The 25601-nt window shown below is 37.8% G+C and overlaps 1 protein-coding gene across 2 annotated transcripts in view; it reads left to right on the top strand.

The window, feature by feature from the left end:
* The window catches only part of vipr1b (vasoactive intestinal peptide receptor 1b), a 56753-nt gene that overhangs the window by 18880 nt on the left and 12272 nt on the right, over positions 1–25601 (top strand). For both annotated transcript variants that reach the window (XM_042399886.1, XM_042399887.1), the window contains 3 exons: positions 10361–10461; positions 16860–16957; positions 21450–21582. In XM_042399886.1, coding sequence (XP_042255820.1) covers positions 10361–10461; positions 16860–16957; positions 21450–21582 — 332 coding nt within the window. The remainder of the gene's footprint in view (positions 1–10360; positions 10462–16859; positions 16958–21449; positions 21583–25601) is intronic.

Below are 25601 nucleotides of genomic sequence, written 5' to 3'. Positions count from 1 at the left end.
ACAAAGGACTAACATTCCTGTCCAGTGTCAGACATCAGCCTCCGTTATTAACTCTGTAGCCTTTGTAAGAAGGAAGATAATGAGTCAACAGTGAATCACAGCACTGGACAAACATCTTTTTCGCATGTTACGCCTCTGTACCTCCCAGAGAGTGATGACGTCTTTTGTTGCCTTCAAAATAATTTTGTGTGGTGGGATTTTCAGCCTTGGAAGTGATACAGAATATGCTGTGTGTTCAAGTATTTTAAGCAGTGAAAACACTGTTGCTAGGTGACTCAAAAAATGTTTCGCCTCGGTCCTTTCTTATGAATGGCGAACGATTTCTTGTTGCCACATTTCAATGTTATTCTAGGAACAAGGACATCCAAATGACTTAACTGAAATAAATTCCTGTTCTTGAAAATGTCTCTTTTTTCCAACTGCTGCCTGCAGACCAACGACTAACAACCCGCTCTTCATGGAGCATTTGGGTGCTTGTGTTAACCTGGTGCTCCTGTGCTGCCAAGAAATGAAATTCACTAGGTTGTATTGGGACGTATTTCATGGGAAGTCGAGCGTGTCATATGATTGGCATTCAAGTGGTATAAGTAGTGAGAATGCTGTTGATATGTGACTGACAACTAGGATTGTGCTGGTCCCAAAGATATTCTCTTCCTGTTTCCTTTTCAAAAACGCATTAAATAATTTTGCATTTGCATTCACCAGAAAACCTTAACAAAAGGCAACTTCCATGGACTTTGACAATTTTTAAAAAGTCATCCTATGTCAGGAAATTTTCTGCTCATGAAGTCATGAATACTTAATGGGTCGCTCAAATTGAGTCTTAACACAGTGAAAAGGAAGACACTCAAAGGCACCATTTAGCATATTATTTCTTCACTTTTTGTTCCTCCTTGTCCAGATTCCTCAGCGTGGTGCCTCAAGGTCTCTACTGAATTATTCTACATATTGATTCATCCTGAGGTGTAAGATCTCTTTTCAGATGTTAAGCAGATAAGACAACTCCTCTGCCTCTAAAACATAAAGACCAGTGCAGCTTCAACGAGGACTCTTTTGAGGACAGGATATATTTGATGGTACGATTTATTTAGCAGGAAAACTGAGAGTGCCATTTAAGGACAGCTGCCCATTTAGGCATTATGCCGAATGCTTCGGTGAGACAATTGTGACATATTTTACACTGGCATGTACAAATCCATGCTCTGCATGCAACTGGTTCATACCGAGTCTAGTCGTTGCAGAGGCCACATTAGACATATTTTGGCTTATTTCCAGTGGATGTCAGTATGTTTAAGCTGTTTTTGAAGACCTATATTTGCGTATCGTTTGTCACCTGGCTGCTGTTGTTTAATGTCAAGGGGTTTCTATTTCCACACTCTCATCTTGAGCCAAGGACAGGCATTTTTAAACACAGAGGCAGTTCACTGTGCTTCACATAAGGAGATGAAATGCCTCAGAAAAACATTTAAAAACACAACCAGACCGGGTTAAAAATAAATTACTATAAAACTAAAGAAAATACACTACAGCTACACTCTGAAACAGACCTGTAAACGCTATCAACTGTTACACTCTATTTTTTCAGTTTTGATCTATCTGCCAACATTTAGGTTTCATATAATATTTATATTCAACATATAATGTTTTACTAAAGTTGATGACCTTTGCGAGTAAAAAGACAATAAGTATTTCATCAAATCACCTGTTCAACAAGCATGAACATGTAGAAAAGCAATATTTTCAAGTGCTTTGCCCACAGTGTCCCATCCACCGCCGGCATGTTTTACACAACCACAGCGTGCTGGTTATGCTAATAACACAAAAGCTGTCTTTAAGTAGCCTAACTGTTTATCTGAATTTGCCACATATCTTAAAATTTGGCAAATTCTTGTTAAGCCAGACAAACATACAAAACTTATGCATCCATGTGTATGACGATTATTCATGATAAAGGTTGAGGGCCTTGCAAATTATGGGAGTTTCCCAGGAGAAATAACAAAACGAGAGCACAGCGGAAGAGGGGGTGAAAACATGAGAGAAACCAGGGAAAAACAGGAGTGTTGGCAGGTCTCATTATATATTTAGATGTTTTGTTAGTATTATTCTGAAGTTCTACATGTTTTTTTTACAGTTTTATGAGGCTCAATCTAACAGTATGAGTATGAGTTTATTACGGCAATGAATAGGCAATCTTCTCCCAAGAAAAACAACATAATACACGTTTGAATGACATGCCATCTAATGGCCATAGTAATTATGAACCAGAGAAGTGGCGCAGTTCAGGTGACGATGAGATAAACTAAAACTTCTTCACTGGCAGGTGGTGCGTTGGGTGGATGGTTCAACCCAAACTTGCAAAAAGTGGACTTTGCTACACAAGCCTGTTGTTTGTTTCTATTTGCAATCGTAAGTGTCACATTTTCAACTGCCAGTTTTTTTAATAAACATAACTTCAATCATCCCCTAACCTTAACCCTGTGGTGTCTATTGTTGCCATGACAACAAAGGACACCTAACTCTAAAGAAGTAGTAACTTTAACCCACACCATGTTTCTCAAACTTTAACAATGCTAATTTTGACCCAAACCATGATCTTTCCTTAATCCTAACCAAATGGTTTTTGCGCCTAAACCTAACTAGACCTTAACCACAGCGTTGTCACATCATAAAACATAATTATTTTTTGACAGTGATTTGTAACAGTTTTGGACAGCATAGATAAATTATGCTGTCCTGCTGATTACTGCCGATTGAGGCACCATGTTAAAAAATGCTCTTATGTGTCGTTCTGGTGTGCATGGTCAAATGGCATATTTAGTTGTGTAATTTGGAGGACTTGTAAATTTGACTTGAATTGAGTGTTAAATACACTTCACAGCTGAATAAACCATGGTGCAGATCAGCATGGCCACAAGTGTTGCTCCTTGACCAAAACCTCTCCTTCAGAGCCTTTTCCCCTCCACACTATTCCTCTTACAGAGGGGCATTTTCAAATCTGTGCTGATGGATATCCATATCTTATCTTTTCAACACCTCTGGGTGATTTTCATCCAATGTTTTACCTGCTTCTCTTATGCTCCTGTCTGTATGACCCAGCAAATCAATGCTCATTCTTGGCCATTGACAGAGATCTGCTAATATCCAACTATTTACAGCACCGCAAGATAATGGGGCTCTTATTGTTAGGAAACAACAAACTAATAGCCTCACTGTGACATTCAGCAGGGTTTCACAGATAATAGGGCACATTCTGCTGTTTATTTAAAGTCTACACTTTTTTCTACCTCAATATATAATCAAATGGTTCAATAAAATAAAAATATTATTATTCTACTTTTTCTGCTCCACCAGAGCAATTATTGTTTTTTCCCTGAATCTTGGTAACTAGTATTTACATTTTCCTCTTGTTTTCACATTAATCTTGCAGTAAAAAAAGAATGGCATACTGTAAATATATGAATGGATTGGTGCATACCATAAATTAGCGTTACATATCTTATTTGTTCAGTTTAAACTTTGTTTTAGTTTACAATTCTTGAAGGGATATTTCGACATTTTTGGAAAAATATGTTTGTTAGCTCTCTTGCTAAGAGTTAAATGTGAAAATTGATATAATTCTCATGTCTGTAAGTTAAAGATGACAACAATTAGTAGCCGGTTAGCTTAGAGCACAAAGACCACGGATGTATTATAAGAACAAATATAAGACAAACACTGGAAATGGTGGGTACCGTCTAAAGGAAAAAAAAAATTGCCTACCAGGAACTCCAACGCTCACTAATTACCATGTTAAATTTCGTTTGTTTAATCTGTACAAAAAACCAAAGTGAAAAAACAGCAAGTTGTGGTTTCATGGGTGAGATTGGAGGCGGATTTTGTTACATTATCAGAGACAGATTAGCATTTCCCAGTAAAGCTACACTAACATGCTGCTGACTGTAGCTACATATTGTACAAACATGGGAGTGCCATCGATACTCTCATCTAACCCTGGGAAAGAAAGTGAAGTGATTCAAAGCAAATAAGCATACTCTTTAAAAGGAATGATTCTGTGTAAATCAAGATTAACTTTTAATTTAACATCCCCAATTTGTATTGATTACAGCAGGACTAATACACTATTTGGATGGCAGTCAAGATAAATGGATTACTTGAGTGTTTTTCTAGCCATGCTGGCTTACTGTCATTTTTCATTCTCAAGTTATTTGTCACAAAGTTTCTAAAGGTTTTAACAAAACTCTTTTACATATTTTTGTGAGTTTATATCCCACATCTCTAAATGTGGGTGTGCTCTTCCACCATTGTATATCTTGTGGGTGTTAAAAAGCCAATCCATCACTCTTAAACAGTCAGTAAAATGTGAAATGTCTATATCCACTAAGCCATTTGTGCATGCTAACGTGTGAACTTTTTTTTTTTCCCTCTGTGAGTGTTGCTGCACTCATACAGGCATTATCACCTCAGAGTGTCACACAGCAAATTAGAGACACAGGGAAATGTGACACTTCAAAGATGGAGGATGCACTTTAGACCCAACATGTATTGATTCTAGCATGACAGCTGTTGAGTACAAAGCTGATGGTAATAATCAAAAAAATCTAGTAATGCTTTGAATTGACTTGTGAAGTAAAGGTACACCAGCACAGACAATTTTGTGAGAGCTGATATAAGGTAGCATCTGTATTTGTTCAATTCTTTACATTAATTTTAGGTTCTGTTAAAGGTTATGGCTGGTGATTTCCTATATTTTTCTTTTTGTCAACAAATCTCATGTGCAGAGCCCAACAACAATGAACTGATCCTACTTGATTGATCCTAAGTATTGTGTGTGTACCGAAAGCCTGATATATTATTCCTCTGTGCTGTAGACCTCCACTGTTGTGCAAAAACTATTTAAAAACACGTCAGTGTGCCAAATTGTTGCACTGGGTGACACATTCCTTCGCCATGAAATGTTTGTGGCACGATAGTTTGTTTAGAAACGGCTCCAAAGACTAATAATAACAATCATGTTTTCAGTTCTCTGGAGAATAGTTCCATGTAAGGCAGACGCCACTGTGCATGCACAGGAACGCGGTTTCGTTTACAGCGCTTTGTTTCCACTAGCTACTGTAACTCAATGCAATCTGTCAATGGTCTTCTGAAAAAATGAAGCATGTTCCTGGGGCTTACTTTCCGTAGTCTAAGACAGCTCTGCATCCGCTGCAGCGGTTGCTATAAAAAATTTCAACCTTTGTTATTTAGTTATTTAAGTTCAACATTTTCATTGTGCACACAGAAAAAAACTACAGCCCTCATTAAAATATCCATAAAACTCCCCAATGCTTTCTTCTAAAGTCATTTTTCAACTTTCTAGTTGTAATCTTTGCTGTGTAAAGACGTTTGCGTTTGCTCCTCTCCGCCCTGCTGTTATTACAGACATGTATGGCGACCCCTCCACTCACATGGACTCGTCCTCTGTCAAGCCGATACGTTTAGCCTGCAAACGTCTAGGACTTATGGGAAATGATGTTCATTAAAGCACACTAAGAAACATAAACATCGAATAAACCATGATATTAGATGGTTTTTCAGAAAACTCCCGTCCTATCAGCAGAGTTACAAATGTCAGTGGGATTTTTAATGAGGTTTAATGATCACTGAGATATTCAGACTTTTCATCTAGCACTGCTAGCAGTTGACATTTTGACTTGTTTCTTGATTTGATATTTTACCTTCATTATTGGGGTTTGTGGATTTAGCAGTTTGAACTGTGATAGTGATTTGCATTAGACACATATCAGTATCAGCAAAGAAATTTGTCTAGCTGATCACTCTCCTGTTTACAGTTGTTATACTTCAGTAGCAATTTGAACTTTAATAAGAGCAAGTTCTTCTGTGAGATGGAGATAGTTCATGTAGCCTAACCGGGAGCCATGAGAGCACCAAAACATTGTGCTGGACATTGAAATAAACACTTTCCTCTTATTCAATTAATTTTTTTGTGCCCCCAAGAATGAATACACAAATTAATATTCATAGTCCTGAGACCTTTATTTCCCACTGAGGCAGAACTGAATGATAGATGACGACTACCTTGAGTTGCCATGTATCGTTAAGCCAAATTGTCGATGGACAGTGGAACAACCAATGGCAGTTTCTTTATTTTGTATGTTTGGTGTGATTTGTGTTTGACAGTGATTAATGGTCCAAGCAAACATTGAAACATTTGCATTTATAGTGCAGTTTGTATTACCAGAGCAACTGGTCAGTAGAATTTAAGCAGATGGCACTTTTTAGGACCATCCCTGCATATTTTCCTACATTTATTCACCAAATTATTCAAAATTTGAAAAAAATATAACCAGTTCTTTATAAAAATTAACTTCAAGTATGGTTTAAGGACATAAATATGGTTATTTTTTATGGAAAAAAATGTAATCAGCTCCGTTGATTATGGAAGTAGTTGATAAAATGAAGAATATACTATTTAATGCATAATACATATTTCATTTTAAAGATGCTCACAGTTGGCAATCTAGTAATACTTTTGTTTAACTTGTCAGCCATTAAACCTTAATAGCTGAGCTGTTTGGAGTCCAGATACTGGCTCAGAGATCCTACTAAAATGAGGCAGTATGTGTTATCAAAAGTAATAAAAGACTATATTTGATTTTTTTTTTTCTACAGCAGGGTTTCGTTCATTTTGGAACTGAAGTCAGAATCACCTTGAAAATTGCCACTGAAAGGCTTTCAGATTGAGAGTGTCAAATATAAATGAATCATATAATTTTCCTCGATTGTCAGCAGCAGTTTCAGCAGGTTTTTGATTCGATGTAGCTCAAAGTCCAGACATGCATTTCTCCAGCTTACATCTCACCTTGCCACCATACAGAAAGTTTTAGGTTTTATTTACAAGTAGTGAGAAATAGAATCAGATTAAAGAGCAGCAGAGCTTTGCAGAACATATGTTTAGCTTCTGAAATGTACTCAGACAGCAGGGTGTTTTTCATGTGACATCATCCGGAAAATGTGCAAAATGAAGGCAAAATTATGTGACCTTTTTGTCAGACAAGGTGTCGTAGGCGTCTTCAAATGAAAGCAAATGTCATTTTGGAATTAAAATCTTTACTCTCTGCTGCTTCACTTTAATTCACTCTGAATGTACAAACTATTGGTGACCTTTTGCTATTGCTGTTTCAGCCTTTTTTGCAAATCCACATCTCAGTCATCCTTTAGATTAAATAAATCATCTGCTTGTCTTCATCTATCTACAACATGGAAAATCAATGAACAATTATAGCTTTTACCTGGATTCACCTCATCACTGTGCTTCATGAAAGGAGGATTTTAATTTGTTTTGCGAATCATTCTATGCACAAAATATCAAAAGAGTAAAAGACTTAGCCAATTTTCAGCTGGATAGTGAGTGTTGTGTTGTCTCAGGTGCAAAGTGAAATACTTTACTGAATTTACTGGATGCCTCGGTTCTCTGCCGCCCTGCCCACCAACATTATCACACCCATTACAGCTCAAGAGGCCTGTTCCACACAACTGAGTGCAGGTTGGAAATAACTGGTTAGTATGCCAGTTTTTCCACACAAAAAGCGCCAGAAACAGTTGTGTAAATAAGGAAAAAATAGACTTGAGAGAGAAGTTCAAACCCTAATGAATATTTACAGTAATCACCCTTTTAATTGGATTCATATTTTTATTTGATCAAGTGCAGATGTTATAGTACATAATTCTTGATGTTATCCAGACTTACATCTGCAGTAGACCCTGACTGACACATTGGCACAGTCAGTATTATCAGATGATTTTATACCATTACAGATATGTCTGTTCTGGTACATGACAAGAAATTGCAGTTCAGGAAAACAGAAAAATAAAAAAATATGTTTGAGATCATTTAGAAAGTGTCTCCAATACATACTTTGTCCAGTGAGTTTATTCTTTTATTGTAAAATGTCTTAGTTCATTTCAATATTCTTTAATAACTAAATCTGATAGATCCTTAGTAAGAGCAAATGTTTGTTATATGTTCATGCTGACAAAACAAAACGGCCAATATATTGTTTTTGGATTTTTAACCCTCAAAAATTCAGTCTTCAATCTAACAGACTTGTAGAGGTTAACAGGAGGGATGGCAGGACAATGTACTGCACGGGGCAGAGACACTGCTCTGCATGGCACATGCAAACAATCAATGTCTTCATTTTGTGATGGAAGAGGGCAATTCAGGCTTAAAATTTTGCCAGGAATATTATCATCTTTGTGCCTTGACTCCAGGTAAAGTTGCTGTGCTTTCGGGTGCTTTTCTGTCCCCCTCCTTTGTGCCGTTCTGCAATATTCTGCAGTGTGGCAATAAATCTGTTGAAAAGACTGAAGCTCGCCACCCAGACTACAAATGAATGTGAGTCCGGGAGCCTGAAAGATGACTTCACATCTGCTTTAGTCGATGTTTTCATTCGGTGGATTTAGCTTACTGTACCACTTCCAAAGACCTCTGAAAAGTTTTTTTTGGTCAGGAAGGTGGAGGATGTTGCTTTAATGAGACTGATGCTGGGCGTGAGTGTGTGCAGCAAACTTGCACATCCATGAAAGTGTGCTTGGTTGATAGAGGATTGTATTGAAGATAAAATAGGAGAGAAGATGAAGGAGAATTCACAAACATCATCCCAGCATGATGCTCAAATTCAGTAGCAGCAATGTTAGAAAACGTGACCTTTCCCCAACTGAGCAGCATTTCTAGATCCCAACCTCCTGCTGCACATGCAGTTCATTGCTGGCATATGATAACATTTTGTTGTAATTGGCTACGTTTACATGCGCAGAGCAATTTGGCTGTCGGTCACATTGTGGTTAAGGTCTCATTTGGGTTAAGCTGTTTACATGGACCTTTGATGCTCCATAAATGAATAAACCATGAATAAATCCCATGAATAAACCAAATAACAGACTATTTCTGGTGCCCCTTTGACAAGATGGTTCACCTGCAATTAAGTTCAAACACAGTAATATGTCTTTGGCAGAGAAAAGAGCAGGTTATTTCTAAAGCAGGAGAAAGAAATGATAATCTGTGTATTTTCTGAATGTTCTTTCCGTGCAACCTATGTTTTAGCAATAATAGTCTTTTTTGATGTTGCTGCTTGAAACTGACCTTACATACGTCGGTCAATCAGTCCACCACTTTGGTTCAGACTGAAATATCTCAACATGGATTGCCATGAACTTTGGTACAGACATTTATGTTACCCTCATAGTGAATTGTATTAAATTGGTTGACCCCCTGACTTATCATTTAGCACCATCATCAGACCGAAATTTGACGACTACTTTGGTTTGCGACAAAACACCTGAGTGCAAAATTAGTGGTATTCCCATCAGCCTCAGCTGTATTTGTGTGCTATTTAGCAGTTGTTCTAACAGAAACACGGTAAACATGACCTGTTCAACATCATTGTTACTGTGAGCATTCTGGGACTGGAATGAAAGAGCACATTACACCTGTTTTCAAGTCCTTATACTCAGTTCCTGTTTTGATTTTTAAAATGATTTTACTTGTTTTTTATGGTTTTGCACAAGCCTACTTGTCTGACATGCTTACGATGTATAAACCAGGACAACCCCTCAGGTCCTCTGGCACAAATCTTTTCGTTGTTTGTAAGTGCAAGACAAAAACTTTTGGTGAAGCAGCTTTTAGTTTTTATTTTCCCAGCTGTTGTAGCTCCTATTTGATTTAATCTGTTTAATTGGTTTTATAACATTTTAATCTTTTTTGTCTGCATTAGTCTCATTGTTTTTACTGTTCACATTTGTTCTGTCTTATCATCAGCTTGTCAGTCATCTGTACAGCACCTTGAATTGCACCATCCTGTACAAAAGGTGCTATACAAATAAAGTTTGATTGATGCTAGCATGCTGACATTAGCACATAGCTGCCTATTCAGCCTGGCAGTAGCCCCTTTAAATCAAATGTACCCAATAACATAATGTTGTGTGCATATAAATGTTTCCTCTACTGCATGTGATTCTTTGACTCAAGCATGTTCTTTTCTGTTCACTGCTGAATGAGTGACAAGATAGGAATCAGAACGTCAGTAGCTGTATGAGCCAAGTGCTTTTCGGCAGGCACAGATAATAACTCACAAGTTAATAATGGCACACATTACCGAGAGTGCATCATACAGCAGTCTGTGGAGTTTGAGGTTTTCTAGTGGCTTTGCAGTGACCTAACAAGCCTGTATAGGAGGACAGTGACAATGTCACAATATTTCTCACAGCAGTACATGGACCAATTTTAAACTAACTTGGTGAATAGATGAAAGAGAAATTTACTGACTGGGTGGCTGTGACCTCTTTATGTCTCCATCTCCAGGTAACCTCTCTAAAACCTGCACAGCAGAGGGCTGGACGGAGATGCATCCTATTGACATCGCCCTGAACTGTGGGTACAATGTCAACAGCACTAGTGATGATGTGAGTAAACCACCACAGTCTATAAGAGGCATCAGAATAGATACATATTGGTCCTGTAGTGAATCAACTCAGCAACACAGTGGGACACCATCTTGAGAGCCAGTGGGCAGGAAGAATTGAATGAGAACATCTTTTCTTTTCTCTGTGGGTGGGTGTTGTCAGGCTCTGTCTGGAAAATGGCTCTGATTGTTGGTTTCATGACTCAAGTGTTTACCTCGCATTTGGTCTATGTCTTCATTCAATCTAATTTGTGGTTTCTTTGTCTTATGAAGTGCCCCAAGCACCCAGGTACATAACACAACTGAATGTGCAGATTAACAGATTAACACAAATTAATTGTGTGTCCATGTTAGAGCTTTAAGTGATGTCATTTAAAAAATAATTGTTATACTGTTGGTACAATAGAATGAACGTCAAATTTCTCTAGACATTTTTTAGAAATACCAGGAAAAAATTTAATGAAGGAAACTGTTCTGTTCCTGCTGAGTTTTATCAAAGGAATATATTTTTAGGAAATTTGCTTATTTGCTTTCTTGCAGAGAGTTACATAAGAAGAGCGATACCACTCTTGTGTGCGTGTTAAGTATGGAGATGGAGCCAGCAGGCAATTAACTTAGCTTAGCTTTGCATAAAACTCAAGGGGAAACAGCTATCCTGGCTTTGCCCAAAGCTCAAAAGTACACCTAATAGCACCTCTAAATCTCACTGATTAACATTTTGTATCTATTTGTTTCATCCGTACACAAACAGAAATGTAAAAAATATTGTTACCTGGATGTAACTGCGGTTCTATGAGTCAGTCCCTCCAGGAAATTGCGATTTTGCAATCACAATAATTTACGCAAATTCAAGAAATCTCTGCAATCTCTAGCAATTTTGCTAAATATTAAACAACTTTTCGATGTGAAATGGCCAAATCAATAGACCACTTGTGATTTGGACCAATTGTTGCATTTTATGTCATGGTAACTTACATCATCGCAGCTCATTCAGCAAGGATTCAGGTGTACATCCAGGTAGAAGATGGACAAATCTCACCTGCCAACAAAAATGATGCCATAGACTGAGCAAAACAAATTCCCAAATGTTCCCAAATGAGGTTTGTATTCAGTTAGTCAGAAGAATACAAGTTGATGTGTTGTTCACAGCAAAGATGAAAATAATCTACCTCCAACATAAAGATGGGCACTTTGGAAATGAAACTATATTTTTATTTTAATGGATTTATTTTAATAGCACTATTGACTGATTTTATTTGGTGCTAATGTTGAGGTGAAAGTTTATTCAATGAAGGCTTATAAATGGAACTCAAGTACAGTATTTTCTTTTTTATATAACTTTGAGCTCATGGTTTTCATTTCAAATTTCATTGTACCTGAGTATAATGACAATAAAGATCATTCTGAGTCTTCTGATTCTGCATCTCATAGAGAGAAGAAAGATAGCTCTTAATACACACAAAATCAACAAAAGCATGACAGCAATCAACAAATCAACAAATAGGATGACGGCACATTAAACAAATGGCTTCATAACACAATGTCAGAATAGATGAAGTGTGGATATTATGTACAGAGCCTATGATAAGCAGGAGCAGCTCTTACACTAAGCATAATATTGACAAATAAGACAACAAACAATGTGAAAACACTTAACTGTTCTGGTGTTCGCAAGTTTGATTTGAATAAATGGTATTTGGCACAGTTTGTTATGTGATGCAATAAGTTGTTCCAATCCTGAGAGGCTCTGACAGAAAAAGCAGATTGGCCAAAAGTACTTTGTCTTCTAGGAGTAAGACAATTTCCTCTAGTTGTTGCTCAAGTAGTCGGTTTGTTTTTAATGTGATGTAAGTACAGAGTGGTGGAGAAGCTATGTTGTGTGATACCAGCTTAATAAATTGTGGTTTTTCAAAATATTGCAATGATAGTATCCTTGTGGCTTCTTGTCTAGGGTTTTTAATGTTTGTTTGTACAGGTATTCTATTGGCTTTACTGTGGTTTTATTGACGTGCCCCCAACGTATCAGACAGTACGTGATGTGTGGGAGGATCATTGTATTCTTGAACATTTTAGCTTCATTAGTGGTCATGCAGTTCCTTGTGAATTTGAAATTAGCTAGATTAAATCTAACATTCCTGCAACTTTTTTTTACATGTGACGTGAAAGACAGATTTGAGTCAACAGTGATGCCAAGGTGTTTAAATTCAGACACAATCTGTAGTTTTTTTTGCCAGATACTATGATATCTGGATCCGGTGATGAGGTTGGTGTTTTTGTGAAGAACATGCTGACTGTTTTTGTGGTGTTAAACTGAAGGTAGGATTGAACAAGCCATTTAGTAACTTGTACCATAACAGCAGACAGTTTTGATTCAGCTTAATCTTCGTTTTTGCCATACACATAGACAACCGTATCATCTGCGTACATCTGGACATTGATATCAGAACAAACTGTTGGTAGATCATCTATGTACAAGAGTGGGTCTTAAATAGACTGGTAGAGGACTTGATGAAGCTGATTGTTGGTTGTATACCCTCACACATTGGGTTCTGTCTGCTAGGTATAATTTCATAAAGTTGAGTGCATTATGGGAGAAGTTGAACCTGGAGAGCTTAGTTATAAGGACATTATGGTTAATGTTATCAAAGGCTTTCCATAGATCCAGAAACACATCTCCAACAACACCACCCCTGTCTATCATTGATTTAATGTTTTCTACAAAGTAAGAGTTGGCTGTCTCAGTAGAGTGTTTTGCTCTAAAGCCAGACTACATAAGGTGTAAGGAGAAGGGCTGTTGTTGAGATGGAAGATGAGCTGTTCAGACACTCATTTCTCAGCAATCTTAGAGATGACAGGCAATTTTAAAATATCACATTATTTTCCTTTGCTTGCAATTTTTCCCAATTCTCAAAATTTTACCACAGAAAGAGCACATAAAACATTGCAAATTTCAAGCATTTTTGGCTGCAATAATCACAAAAAGAACTCTACGAAATCCTGGAGGGACAGATGAGTACTTTTTCGCAGTTTAAGTAGGAGTTACATACAGTAGGATACAGTTTATCCATCACTCCACTATGTTCATCAAGAAATAATCACACTTTATCCCCATAAAACTACAACTCCTTTTTTACATTTCTGTTTGTGTGCAGAATAAACAAACCCAATGAAATATTATTAATTACATTAATCAGTGAGCTAGAGGTGCTAGTAGGTGTATGTTTGAACTACAGAAACAGCCAGATTAGCTGTTTCACCATGCTAAAATAACTCTAAGCTAAGCTAATCACCTGATGGCTCTAGCTTCATATTTTAATGCAAATGCTGATGTTTTCTCAACTTGGGGGCAGTGGAATCCAACTGTAAACACTATATTGACATATAATCAGCTTTTATGTTTATATGGTTTATATGGCAAGCAGTTGCTTATTTACACATGCAGCAGCTGCGTAACGACATTACAATTTATTTGGAGTTGTGTTTCTGTCCACTGGATGGATGTAAGTCCAATATTCACTCTCCTTCTTGCTCTATGTGGGAAAAATCTGAGCAAGTAGTGTACGGCAGGTTTTTAGACCTTTTCTGCTGAAAATAGCTCCCTGCTGCGTCCAAAAATGACACTGATGAGAGCAGTGAAAGTGAACCAAAATACTACAGTTGCACAGCAAAGAGCTGAAAGTCAATGAAAAGCTCTGTACAGTTTGTACTACAAACAACCTCACATTACACATAGTCATTTCATCATTTTAAAGCACAGACATGGTAGTGGTATTGCTCTTAACCTTCTGCAAGAAAGTGAATCAGAATATTTCTCAAAAAGTTGAACTATTCCTTTAAACCCGTATAAAGAATTAATCACCTAAAAAGCAAATATCTTCTGACTACTGGTACATTGAAAATGAATTACCCAATAAGTCAACATCTATCTTTGTACAACACATTTGATTTTCATTGACAAGGCCAGATCAGTTAATTCCTGCTTCTATTATCAGGCATTATGAGTCATTTAGAAGTTATTCATGTTGCCTTCATGGTAAGAAAGGGAATAAATATATGTTGGTTTTATTTAGTTTAGATTTAATGCAGAGAGAACTAATCTTGTCTGTGTGTCTGCGCTGATGAAGGTGGAGCTTTGTGAGAAGTGAACGTGCACTACAGAGTGGTAAAAGCTTTCTTGGTGGGCACTCTGCTCTCTGAGTCAGCCTCATTAGTATGCCACATAGGAAGTCAGGAGGGACCAGTCTGGTGAAGTACTCTAAAAGGAATTCGATGTCAGTCTTTCTGCATACTTCATACCTCAGTGTGCCACAGGATGCAGAGCTCTTAATCTCATTTTCATCAAGCACAAAACATACACTGCCATGACAGTGACATTGTGAGGCTGCTCTGAAAGGCTCTACATGTTCATGTGACAGTGCTGTCTAAAATCCAGCTACCACTATTACCACGAGATTGTGGTTCAAGAAAGTCTGTACTTGAGCTCATTTGTTGTTTTCTTGTGCACTAAATCATAAATTGAACCTGACAGGTGAACCTCCTTACTCTGTGTAGTTGTTCACAGCAGGAATTGGCTTACTCGTAGAAGATTACAATGATGTTTCATGGTAATGAAGAAAGACGTTGTATAAAATAATACAAAGCCATGTCTGTATGCGACTCCTCATCACAGGTTGCATATCTGTGATCTCTAAGAAGTTGAAGTAACTTGATTCTTTTGAAGCATTTTTAGAAACCTGTAAAACTATACAGTATTACACTGTAAAAAAAAAAGGCAAAGACAGCACAATTTGACACAACAATTTCACCTCAATGTCCACATTAAAGGTGTTCTTGAGCTCTCAGTCATATTACATGATCTTCATCTGCTGTCACAAAATTGTAGATATTCAAATTTCCATTTTCCCCTGAGCACTTTAAGGACCACTTATCCATGTGGGCTTAAAAGTGATTCTCTCTTGACCTTGGAAACAGCAGTTGACAAAACAATCTCACCTCAAGGTCCATTTAGTAGCTGTTGTGGGGCTTTCGATCATATCACAGATAATCAACAGCAGATACGGCAGTTCTAGTTTTTTGGGGTTGCTACCTTGTTAAGCATCTCATGACTCATTGAGGCCCCTTAACACTGTGCAATTTTGGGCTGTCTGAGACAAAAGTTAACAATTATAAGAGAAATGTGCTAAAATCTTTGGTTGTCAATCCAAAGTGGTGGTCCTAGACCACACTGTGAGACTTGTCCACCGACGACCGATTTGGCTGCAGCAAAATTCTGACACTGTCAAAAATTTAAGACCAAATTCTGACAATGTGACTGCTGTTACAACTTACATCTATTTCTAAAGCTATTTCTTTTTGTCTATTTCTGATGTGTTTAGTGAAGCATAATCTGAGCAGATAGCTGTTTAAGTCACACAAATATCCCACTGTATATATGTTTTGAACTTATTAACAGTATCTACATTGAATAGTCAAGGCTCCCAGTCTGTCTGTGAGCTTGTTTCACTATAGGCTGATTCTCCTCACTCGCTACAGTGGGCAGGGAAATAAAATCAATGAATCAATCAATACAAACACTGTCAATTTCTTCCCGTGGAGCTGACATGAAAACTATATTGGTTCAGTAAATTCTTGCTGTCAGTCAGCCTGGTGAAGGTAGTTTGGCCCGACTCGTTCCTCTCAGCTCCCCAGGAGCTGCAGCTGACAGACGGCTGCTTCTGTGGACAGAGACGCTGAACGCATGTCGGAGATCATCATCACTGTATGATGATGAATCCATCATTTTTTCCTGAAGAATGAGCTGTCGAAAACTGCTGAAAATGACAGTGCATGAAAATAGAACAGGGTTTGAAGATGTGGGGCCATGTTATTTGATGGTGAGACAATGAAATACGATCCAGGGAGTCGAGTTGGAATTAGATTAATTGCGTTTAAGGACTTATCAGAGGCCAAAACACTGCAAAGCAGTTTGTAATACTCACAGACAGGATTTTACAACTCTGGAAAGTTATCGCGGCGATAAATGTTTTATCTTTTGTTGTGACAACTGCAAAGTAAACAGTCGAATACAGCGTTCTTGTTACCAAGAAGTCCAACAGGAATGTGTGCTTGCATGTATGTGACTGGCCAACGCAGCGCCGATTCAACTTTATGCTGAACGACTTCTGAGTTTTTGTTGCACACAGCCACACACTGAATAACAGGGCTGCATTTTTTCACGCTCTGCCGGTTTCGGTCTGAAGCCAGCCTAAAGACGGCCTTTAGATTCATCTGGTTCTGACCCCAGCCATGGGGTCCTGGGGTCCTTTCTGGAAACTACCAGAGACAAATCATTTCATTTATTAGTTATTTGATAAATGTGTTGTTTTTTTTACTGTGACTTGTATTTATATTTCTCTGCAGGGAAAGTTTTTTTGGCAAGTGAAGATTGGATACACCATTGGCCACAGTGTCTCCCTCATCTCGCTAACCACAGCTATTGTGATCCTCTGCATATTCAGGTATATACACAGTAAAACCTAACACACACTTACCACAAGATTGCCCATGTGCCTGCCAATATTAATATTTGTTTGAAAAAGTTTTTATCCTTGCCAGCAGTCAAGAATCTGCTCTATTGACTTCTATTATAATTCCTTATTGAGTAGATAAGTCAATTTCCTGGGTTCATGTGGTCAGTTATTTAGAAAAAGGATTAAATAAAGAAGAAAATGAAACAATCACCACTGCAGGACCCCTGGGTGAAGCATTAGTATGAGCAATTTACTGTAAAGCACATTGACATTGTGTGATTATTCCTGCTGGGCAACGTGATATAGGGAACATCAACATCGTTCCAGTGTCACACATCAAACACTTATCAGTGCAGCTTCACACCCAAGCAGAGATAGAAGTCTTATGTTTAAATATGGGAGACAGGGGGACGCATACAAACATTTTCAGAATAGAACAATGTCAGTCAAACTCGATGATCTTTCGGGGGTCTTGATCTTTTGATGGCACATATCTGCAGCAGTTTGGAGATTATACGTCTGAAATGTGAAGTGTGGTGGGATAAAAATACTGATATGTTTCCTATCTGACAAGTCAGGGGATGATTGTAAGCTTCTCAGAGACAATAATAGTTTTAAAATCAAGGATGACTGAGAGCACAGCCTTGGATTGCACCGTCTTCACACTAAAGGACAATAACTGGGCTATATATGTACTGTATGTATGTGGATGACTTGCATAAAAGCACTCACGAATATTACTAGGAAATAATAATGATAAAAAACCTTTTCTTATGTCTAATTATATCATATTTATTCTTTTATACTCTTTTTTTCACTGATCACACTGCAAATAAGCAATTTCCTCAAATGCAAAAAATCCCCATGAGTGCAGTAGCTGTGAAATTTTTACATCATTCTTCCTCTCCTCAAATTCACAGTCAAAGTGATATGATGCAACAGGTGGTTTCTTTCTTTCATCCAATCATACATACTCTACTGTATACCCTCTAACTCTTGTTCAGGGCCGCAGGGATGGAGTGAAATTTCCTTGATTTCTCTCATCGCAGGAAATTGCTTTTTCCTGTATAGTCCGTCACTGCCACTGCTGTGTGTGCTACTGAATTAGTCACTGATCAAACCTGTGCTAGGTGTGAAAGTGTGTCCACCTTAGAGTTTTGTTTGCTCCCATGCATCCAACGCCACCAGGCAGGTCAAGGTCAGGATTATTAAAAAAAAAAAAGTGTGAAATCATGGCAGCTAGCAGTTTGGAGCCAGAGGGCGAGTTGTGACAGGGGCAGTGGGTGGCGAGTGTAGCTGGTGGAGGGCTATCTGTGCGGACTGGTGATTAAAGATACCACAGATTATAAGAAAGCACAAGTATGACTGTCTGTCATGTTTGTGCTTTCAGAGATTTTTTTCTTTGTATGGAGCCCTGAAAATCTTAAAATGATCTTGAAAACAGGAAATTATACTTGCAGTAAATTTATTTATTATAAGCCAAAATACACACACACACACACACACACACAATGATTACACATGAGGCGTTTAAGATAAGATCAAACAAAATAATCCTTTATTAATCCCACAGAGGGGAAATTTGCAGTGTTACAGCAGCAAAGGGAGTAGTGCAATAGCAAGAAGCATCAGTAAAAAAGCAACATATAATAAATAAGTAAATAAATAAACAGACTCAACGGTTGAATTCACATTATTGCACATAGAAAATATTGATATTGCACATGAGTGAATTTGTCAGTTTTGGTGTGTGCAGTCTACTGGGAGCACTGTTGATTGTAAAAGTCTGACAGCAGCAGGAAGGAAGGACCTGCGGTATCTCTGCTTCACACACCACAGGTGAAGCAGCCTGTCGCTGAAGGAGCTGCCCGGTGCTGTCATAGTGTCCTGCATAGGGTGGGACATGTTCTCCATCAGGGGTGATAGCTTAGCCATCATTCTCCTTTCTCCCACCACCTCCGCTGAGTCGAGGGGCCATCCCAGGACAGAATTGGTCTTTGTAACCAGCCTGTTCAGTCTGTTCCTGTGAGCAGTCGAGATACTGCTGTCCCAGCAGACCACTCCATAGAAGATGGCTGGTCACTTATCAATTTCATTCTGCCAAGTATCCCCCTCTCTCAGTATCTGCCCAACCAGTTAGATTTGATTCAGGCAGAAAAATGCTGTAAATGTCTTAAATTGACCCCGAGTATTGCTTATGAGGTTAAACAGCTCATTCTAATGTCAGATGTGAACCAAGTATTAAGAAAATATACTTAAATCAGCTATAATCAATAATTTTTATAATAACAATGTATCGAATAACAATGTGTAATGTGAGAGGCATCACTCGTAATGATGAACCTATAGAGAATTATCAGTGACTCTCGCTCTCCTCGGCTTTACTGAGCTTTATAGTGAGTTTTTAGCTCATTGTTTAGCTGTCCGGCTACAACTTTACTCTTTTGGTTCACTCTCACCGCTCTTATAATGTCATTTTCAGCCACATGCAGGCAGCTGTTTTCAGAAAAAAAGCTCCAAAACCCACTGTAAACGACCTACTCGGCACCAAACAGAAGAACAGACACGATAAGCGACTAGCTGGTGACCATAGTGGAACATTTAGCTGCTAAAGAGTCAGATATTTCCCTCAGGAGTTGATAGAGCTCAAAAAGAGAGCTAAAGGAGGTTTAATATTGGATTTACATTCATCAAGCAGCCAGAAACATAACTCCAAATGAATGATAATGTTGCTCCACAACTGCTGGGTGTGTAAATAAGCAACTGTTTACTAACAAGTTCACCATATAAACTTAAAAGGTCAGAGTTGTGTTCATAATATGATTCCTCTGCTTCCAAGTGGCCAAAAAATCAGTTAATTCAGGTTTTAGTAAAAGTAGCAACACAACATAAATTCATAATTATAAGGGGAAAAATCCTGTGCTCAAATTTTTACCTACAGTAAGTACAAAAGTACATGAAAATGTGCAATTATCAAAAGTACTGATATATTATTATAATATTAGGTCATTATGACTGATGCATAACGATATAAGCAGCATTTTAATGTTATAGCTGGTTGAGCTGGAGCTAATTTTGACTACTTTATGCTCTTTTAAATTTTAATCTATTACAAGATCTCCATAATAACTACAGTTGTCAAATAAATGTAGTGTAGTACTTAGGTAAAGTACTGTTACCTCAATGATGTACCGTATTATCTTAATGTAGTCTCAAACAACAGCATTACAAACATGTGGCTCTATAATCAATTTACTGGCTACTTAGGAAAAAATATACTGAGATGACCAACAATATTAGTCCAGCAGAGAAGCCATTTAGTGTCCACTTCTTCAGTCTTCAATGATGATTAATGACGCTCATCTGTCATATCCGTGGGTGGCGAGGGACGCTGCGGTGGGTTGTAGTGAGGGCCTTCAGTGGGGGTAAGTTAGTGGGACGGGGAGCATCTAGCACAAATCACAAGTAGGAGGAAAAGCTGACAAAGTGCTTTTTTTCCCCTTCAACGGGAAATTGTACATCTAGTAAATGTATTGATTATAAGCCAAAATGGAAAATAATCTCTGTTGTTGTGCTGAAAATTACAGTCTGTGTTATAAATATTTTTGCATCTTCACATTGGCAGCACAGTGATGGAGACGGAGATTAGATCTCACATTTGCCCCCAAAACACAAAAACAAATCATTGCACATGTAGTATTTCATCACCGTCATCCCGCCGAGCCTTCCCATCTCTCACTGTGATTTCATTCAGGCACAAAAAAAATGCTCTAAATGTCTGAAATTGGTTATAAATACTTCCTTTTACATCATAATAGCGGCTGAAGAAAACAGCAGACAGTACATTTAATGAAATAACAGTCGCAGTTTGTAAAATTTGTATAACAACAAATTACAATTGGAGGTTTAACTAGCTGTGACAAAATGTGCTCTCCTGGCTCTGAGATAAGGTTAGATGAAACTTTAATGATTCCCATGGGGACATTAAGTGATTGGGCATGTGCTGAATCACCGCTGAATATTCCCCTGCACTGGAAACAATCATCGCCAGGCATAAACAAATGATCGTAGCTAATGGGAGCCTTGACACAACTACAGACATTTGTGAACCGTCTCTCTCCCCTAACCATTTAATCTTCTCAAGTATGATAATGTAATCAGGAAGTCGAGAAGTATTCACAAATTGATGCTTCAGAATTTCAAGAGTTTTTCTGATTAGTCATTTGGAAATTCACCTCTCTTGCTCTCTTTATTGCTGAAATGTGTTTGAAGCGCAGAAGCAGAGCCACCCACGCAGTGACGAAAGGAACAAAGAAGCTTAATTATGAGTTAATTCAGTCTGTAATCTGCTGTCGTTTTAGTTATTAACTCCAAGGACATTGGATAATTAGCATGAAGACCGCCTTTATCGAATTTAAGTGTGTGTGTGTTACGTCTTTGTCTTAATCTGTATTCTTCTTTTCCTTTCTGCGTGTCCCAGGAAGCTCCACTGCACGAGGAACTACATCCACATGCATCTGTTTGTGTCATTTATCCTGAAGGCCATCGCTGTGTTCATCAAAGACGTGGTCCTCTATGAGGTCGGGGAAGTGGACAACTGCTCCTCAGGCTCTGTGAGTTAATTGTCCAAGACTCTGCTGTTTACTGTGGGTATTATAGAGATGAATGGCTCCGGGTTTCAATGGAGGAGGGATGCCGGGATGTCCTTGAACCTTAAAGAAGTCAAACTCTGTAAGGAGCCCAGCAGGGGAACATGACACTCAGGGTGTGCAGAACTGTTCGGCTAATTATCCACATTAAACCACCTAATTGGAGATCCCCTAGGCTCTAATGGATGAAAAGATAGATTTCAGTAGTGCTGATGTTTGTCAGGAGACGAGGAGGGAACGTAAGTGAAAAAAAAACACCACCTCTCCCAGTGATACAAGGACAAAATTATGTCAAGATTTGTATTATTAGATTATATTTTTACAGGACATGCAACATCAAGATTGTATGCAAGGTATTCTGAAAATACTCCAGTTTTATTATTCTGTTAAATTAGTAGTTATAATGTTTTATTTGTGATAAAAATACTGGATATTGTTTAAAATACTGTACATTTGAGACCAATCGGATATTTATATTTTAGAATTTAAAATAATCTGATAACAATACAATATATAGGTTTTTTTGCAGCTGCCAGAGTCTTAACCAAAATAAGTAAAAGAGAGACAATCACACCCATCTTAGTATCTTTAAATTGCTCCCTGTCTTATTTTAGAATCAATTTTATATTTTTATCACTACTTTACAAGACCCTGAATGGTTTATCATCCCCAACTTAATATACCAACTGTGAAGACAAACAAAGTATGGCGGCAGTTTTTTTATTTCTTAATTCTATGGACAAGACAATGTGGAATAACCAACCCATAAATATCTGACATGCAACATCTGACTTATCTTTTAATCTTGCTTTTGGGTAGATTTTTGCTTTGCTACTTTATCAAATCCTACTGAAATGTGTTATTATATTTTAAATCGCTTGTATGCAACTTTTTTTAAAACTTTGAGCTGCAACTTATGTATAAAAGGTGCTATAAAAATTATCTTTATTATTATTGTTATTTTAATAGTTATTATTTTAACATAAACACATAATATAACAAACATTTCTATAAGGGTTCCTTAAATTCAGCTGTGCAGGAATTGCAGCCAGCATATGTACTGAATGACACACATTAGTCCTCTCTGATGAACAAACTATGTAATGGTGACACTATTTGGAATTACTTCCCACATATCTTTAGGTTTTCTGTACTGCAGTTTCTTGTTACTTTTTGGCCAACATACTGTATTCACAACACTGATATATCTGTAATTAAATATAAATCAGCAGGTAATATTGGGCATGTTAAGTCAGGATCTATTGTTTATATTTAGATGTTTAAATATCATTTTCATATTTTGAAACGTGTGCATGTTAAGACTTATTAGTTTATTTAGTTTTGTCAAGTTAGATAACTTGCATTCACTGTCATCAATTAGCCACAGAGGACAACTAAGATAAGAGTGAGCAAAAAAAGGTTTACTACCATAAGTGGAGTAAACAGGTTGGATATTTTTATGGTATTCTTGTTTGGATTAAAATTGAAGACTTGAATGGATATCAAGAATGTTAATAAATACTACTGACAGAAAACAGCTAAAAGTAGCTAAAGGCTACAAGGCTGCTCTTAAATAATGTCAGGCTTACAATCCATTTTATGCTTGGAGTTACATCAAACCACAATGTTTGGGTGTCTCCCAGTCAGCTTTCCACACCACCACCATCACATACCACTGAGCCACTGACCAGGGGCCCCTGAGGCTACAGTTTGGCCTGTGAACATGAGGTTTACGTTTCAGCTCCACGTTTACGTGGCCACACGACGAGAGGAGCCTCTGCGTGTATTTATTAGTGAGCTCTCTGGCTGGCTTCAGTTTGTTAATGGAAGCACTGGGTTGACAGGAGCCAGCTGCAGTCACGGGTTGGCTGAAAAAGACATTATTGAAACAGGTTTGGTGCTACAGTGCTCATCATCTCCCTGGCATTACTTCCATTACAACTGCTGGCTCGCTTACAGTACTGTAGCTTTCTGTGTGTGTGTGTAGGCGTTATGCATGCTTGGTTCATTACCCTTTGTCTACAGTTGGATGTTTGCTGTAGTGACCCATTAGATTAATTCATGATATAATCGCTGCAGGGATGCCTATAACTAATGCATTATTTAAGATACCTTTGTGTTTGTCACAGTGTGTGTGTGTGTGTGTGTGTGTGTGTGTGTGTGTTTACTCAGTACCATTTCTTCCCTTTGTTTTTTTCCAGTAGCAGAATAACTCATCATTCATCCACACGCCACTGATGGCAGGCTTTTTAAAATGGAGCTCCAGCAAGCAATTTGTACCGATTTGCACGCATTAGAACTAGCAGAAATGTTCAGACAGCCCACCTGGCTCCATTTTCCTCCCCTCACAATGCCAAGTGGGAATCAATTTATATAGGTTACCAAATCCCTGTCAGCTTCAGTGCCAGCTGTGTTAATGAGCTGTCCGAAACCTCCATGTACAAATCGTTAATCCCAGCAAAACAACACAGAAAGGTAAACTTCTTGTTTGAGTGTTAACTACTTAGAGTTTCATACTTGGGAAAACAAAACTAAAGTCAGTATACTTCATCAGAACTGCTTGTTGGATGGTCGAGCCCAAGCCCACTCCACCAAACTATCTAACCCCTAAGGGTCTACAGCCATGTTAGCAGCTCTGTGAGGTTGTACTTAGGCACAGCACGGCTTTGAGATTCACTGTTTTCCTTTTTTTGGCATGCCAACATTTGCCAATCAGCAGAAGGTACATGGGGACGCTAGTAGTTTAGCAGGTATTTTTTGTCATAAATCAAAGTGTTGGACAAATTAAAAAAAATTGACCTGATGATGACACAAGATGAAAAATCAGGAAATCAGAAAAGATATTAAAATTTATCCTGAGGTCTGTGCCAAATTTCATGGCAATCCATCTAATAGTTTCCGAGACATTTCACTCCAAATCACAAATGTAAACCTTGAGGGAAAGTCAGGGGATCACTAAAGTCACCATGGATATTTATACCAAATTTCACAGCACATGTTTTCAGTCAAGCAATCCACATCGGGCATTTCGACAATGCCTGATGAAGGTCACTTGACTGAAATGTAGCTACTAAATTCACTATAAGTGCTGACAGTGTGCAGCATAATATGGAAATCCAGTAAGCAGGAAATCAATCAAATATAGTATACAAATATCTAAAAGTTGTAGTTAAGTGCAGTACTTGAGTAAATGTAGTTTGTATTATCAAACTGCAGCCTCTTCTCACTGTGGCTGACCCATTTTTTCATTTGTTCAATTTACAGTTTTGTCTTTCAACCTGCTTGTTTGCTATTGTTGGCCTTAGTAAATACAGATCTAAAGTCATGTGACCTCACAACACCATATATATCAAATTAAACATACAATCTTTGGGACAAAGTTTGTGTTAACTAGCTTACAACTATCTCAAGTATCAACATGAATTAAAACTTTTTAACCTAAAATGCAATATTTACTATATATTTTGTCAATAACATAATTCTGAATAATCAGTTTGTTACCCAATAATACACTCATATCATGGGAAACTGGTGGTAATAGCTATTGATGATGTCTCTCATTTTCTTCCAGCTATAGAAATCCTTCACGCTGCACCTTTTAATGTAAAACTGGTCAGATATTTGCTAAAATGTAAGGATGTAAAGATGGTCACAAGCAGCAAATGCTACATGTTCTCACTTATGGTGTAGACAGGAAGTGAAAAGACAAAACAATGTAGTCTAAACACTTTCTTGTTGCTGAAACACATACGATCAATACAGTAAACGATGCTTTATTGGCCACTCTGGATGAAAATGTACTAAAATAACCTGCAGTATCATCCCAGTAAGTCTGTGAAAGATCAGGGTACTAAACTATGAATGAGACACTGTTTGATGTCAACTTCTTAAGTCTTCAATTATGATTAATGATGCTCATGTACCCATGAGGTGTGTGAGTCCTCTTGCAGGGGCTCAGGCATCACACTTGAGTTCATTTTTCA

Source organism: Thunnus maccoyii, chromosome 21 (assembly GCF_910596095.1).
Source record: "Thunnus maccoyii chromosome 21, fThuMac1.1, whole genome shotgun sequence".
In the NCBI taxonomy this organism is placed as follows: Eukaryota; Metazoa; Chordata; class Actinopteri; order Scombriformes; family Scombridae; genus Thunnus; species Thunnus maccoyii.
Note: the sequence above shows the minus strand (reverse complement) of the source record. Positions and strands in the feature narration are given on the sequence as shown.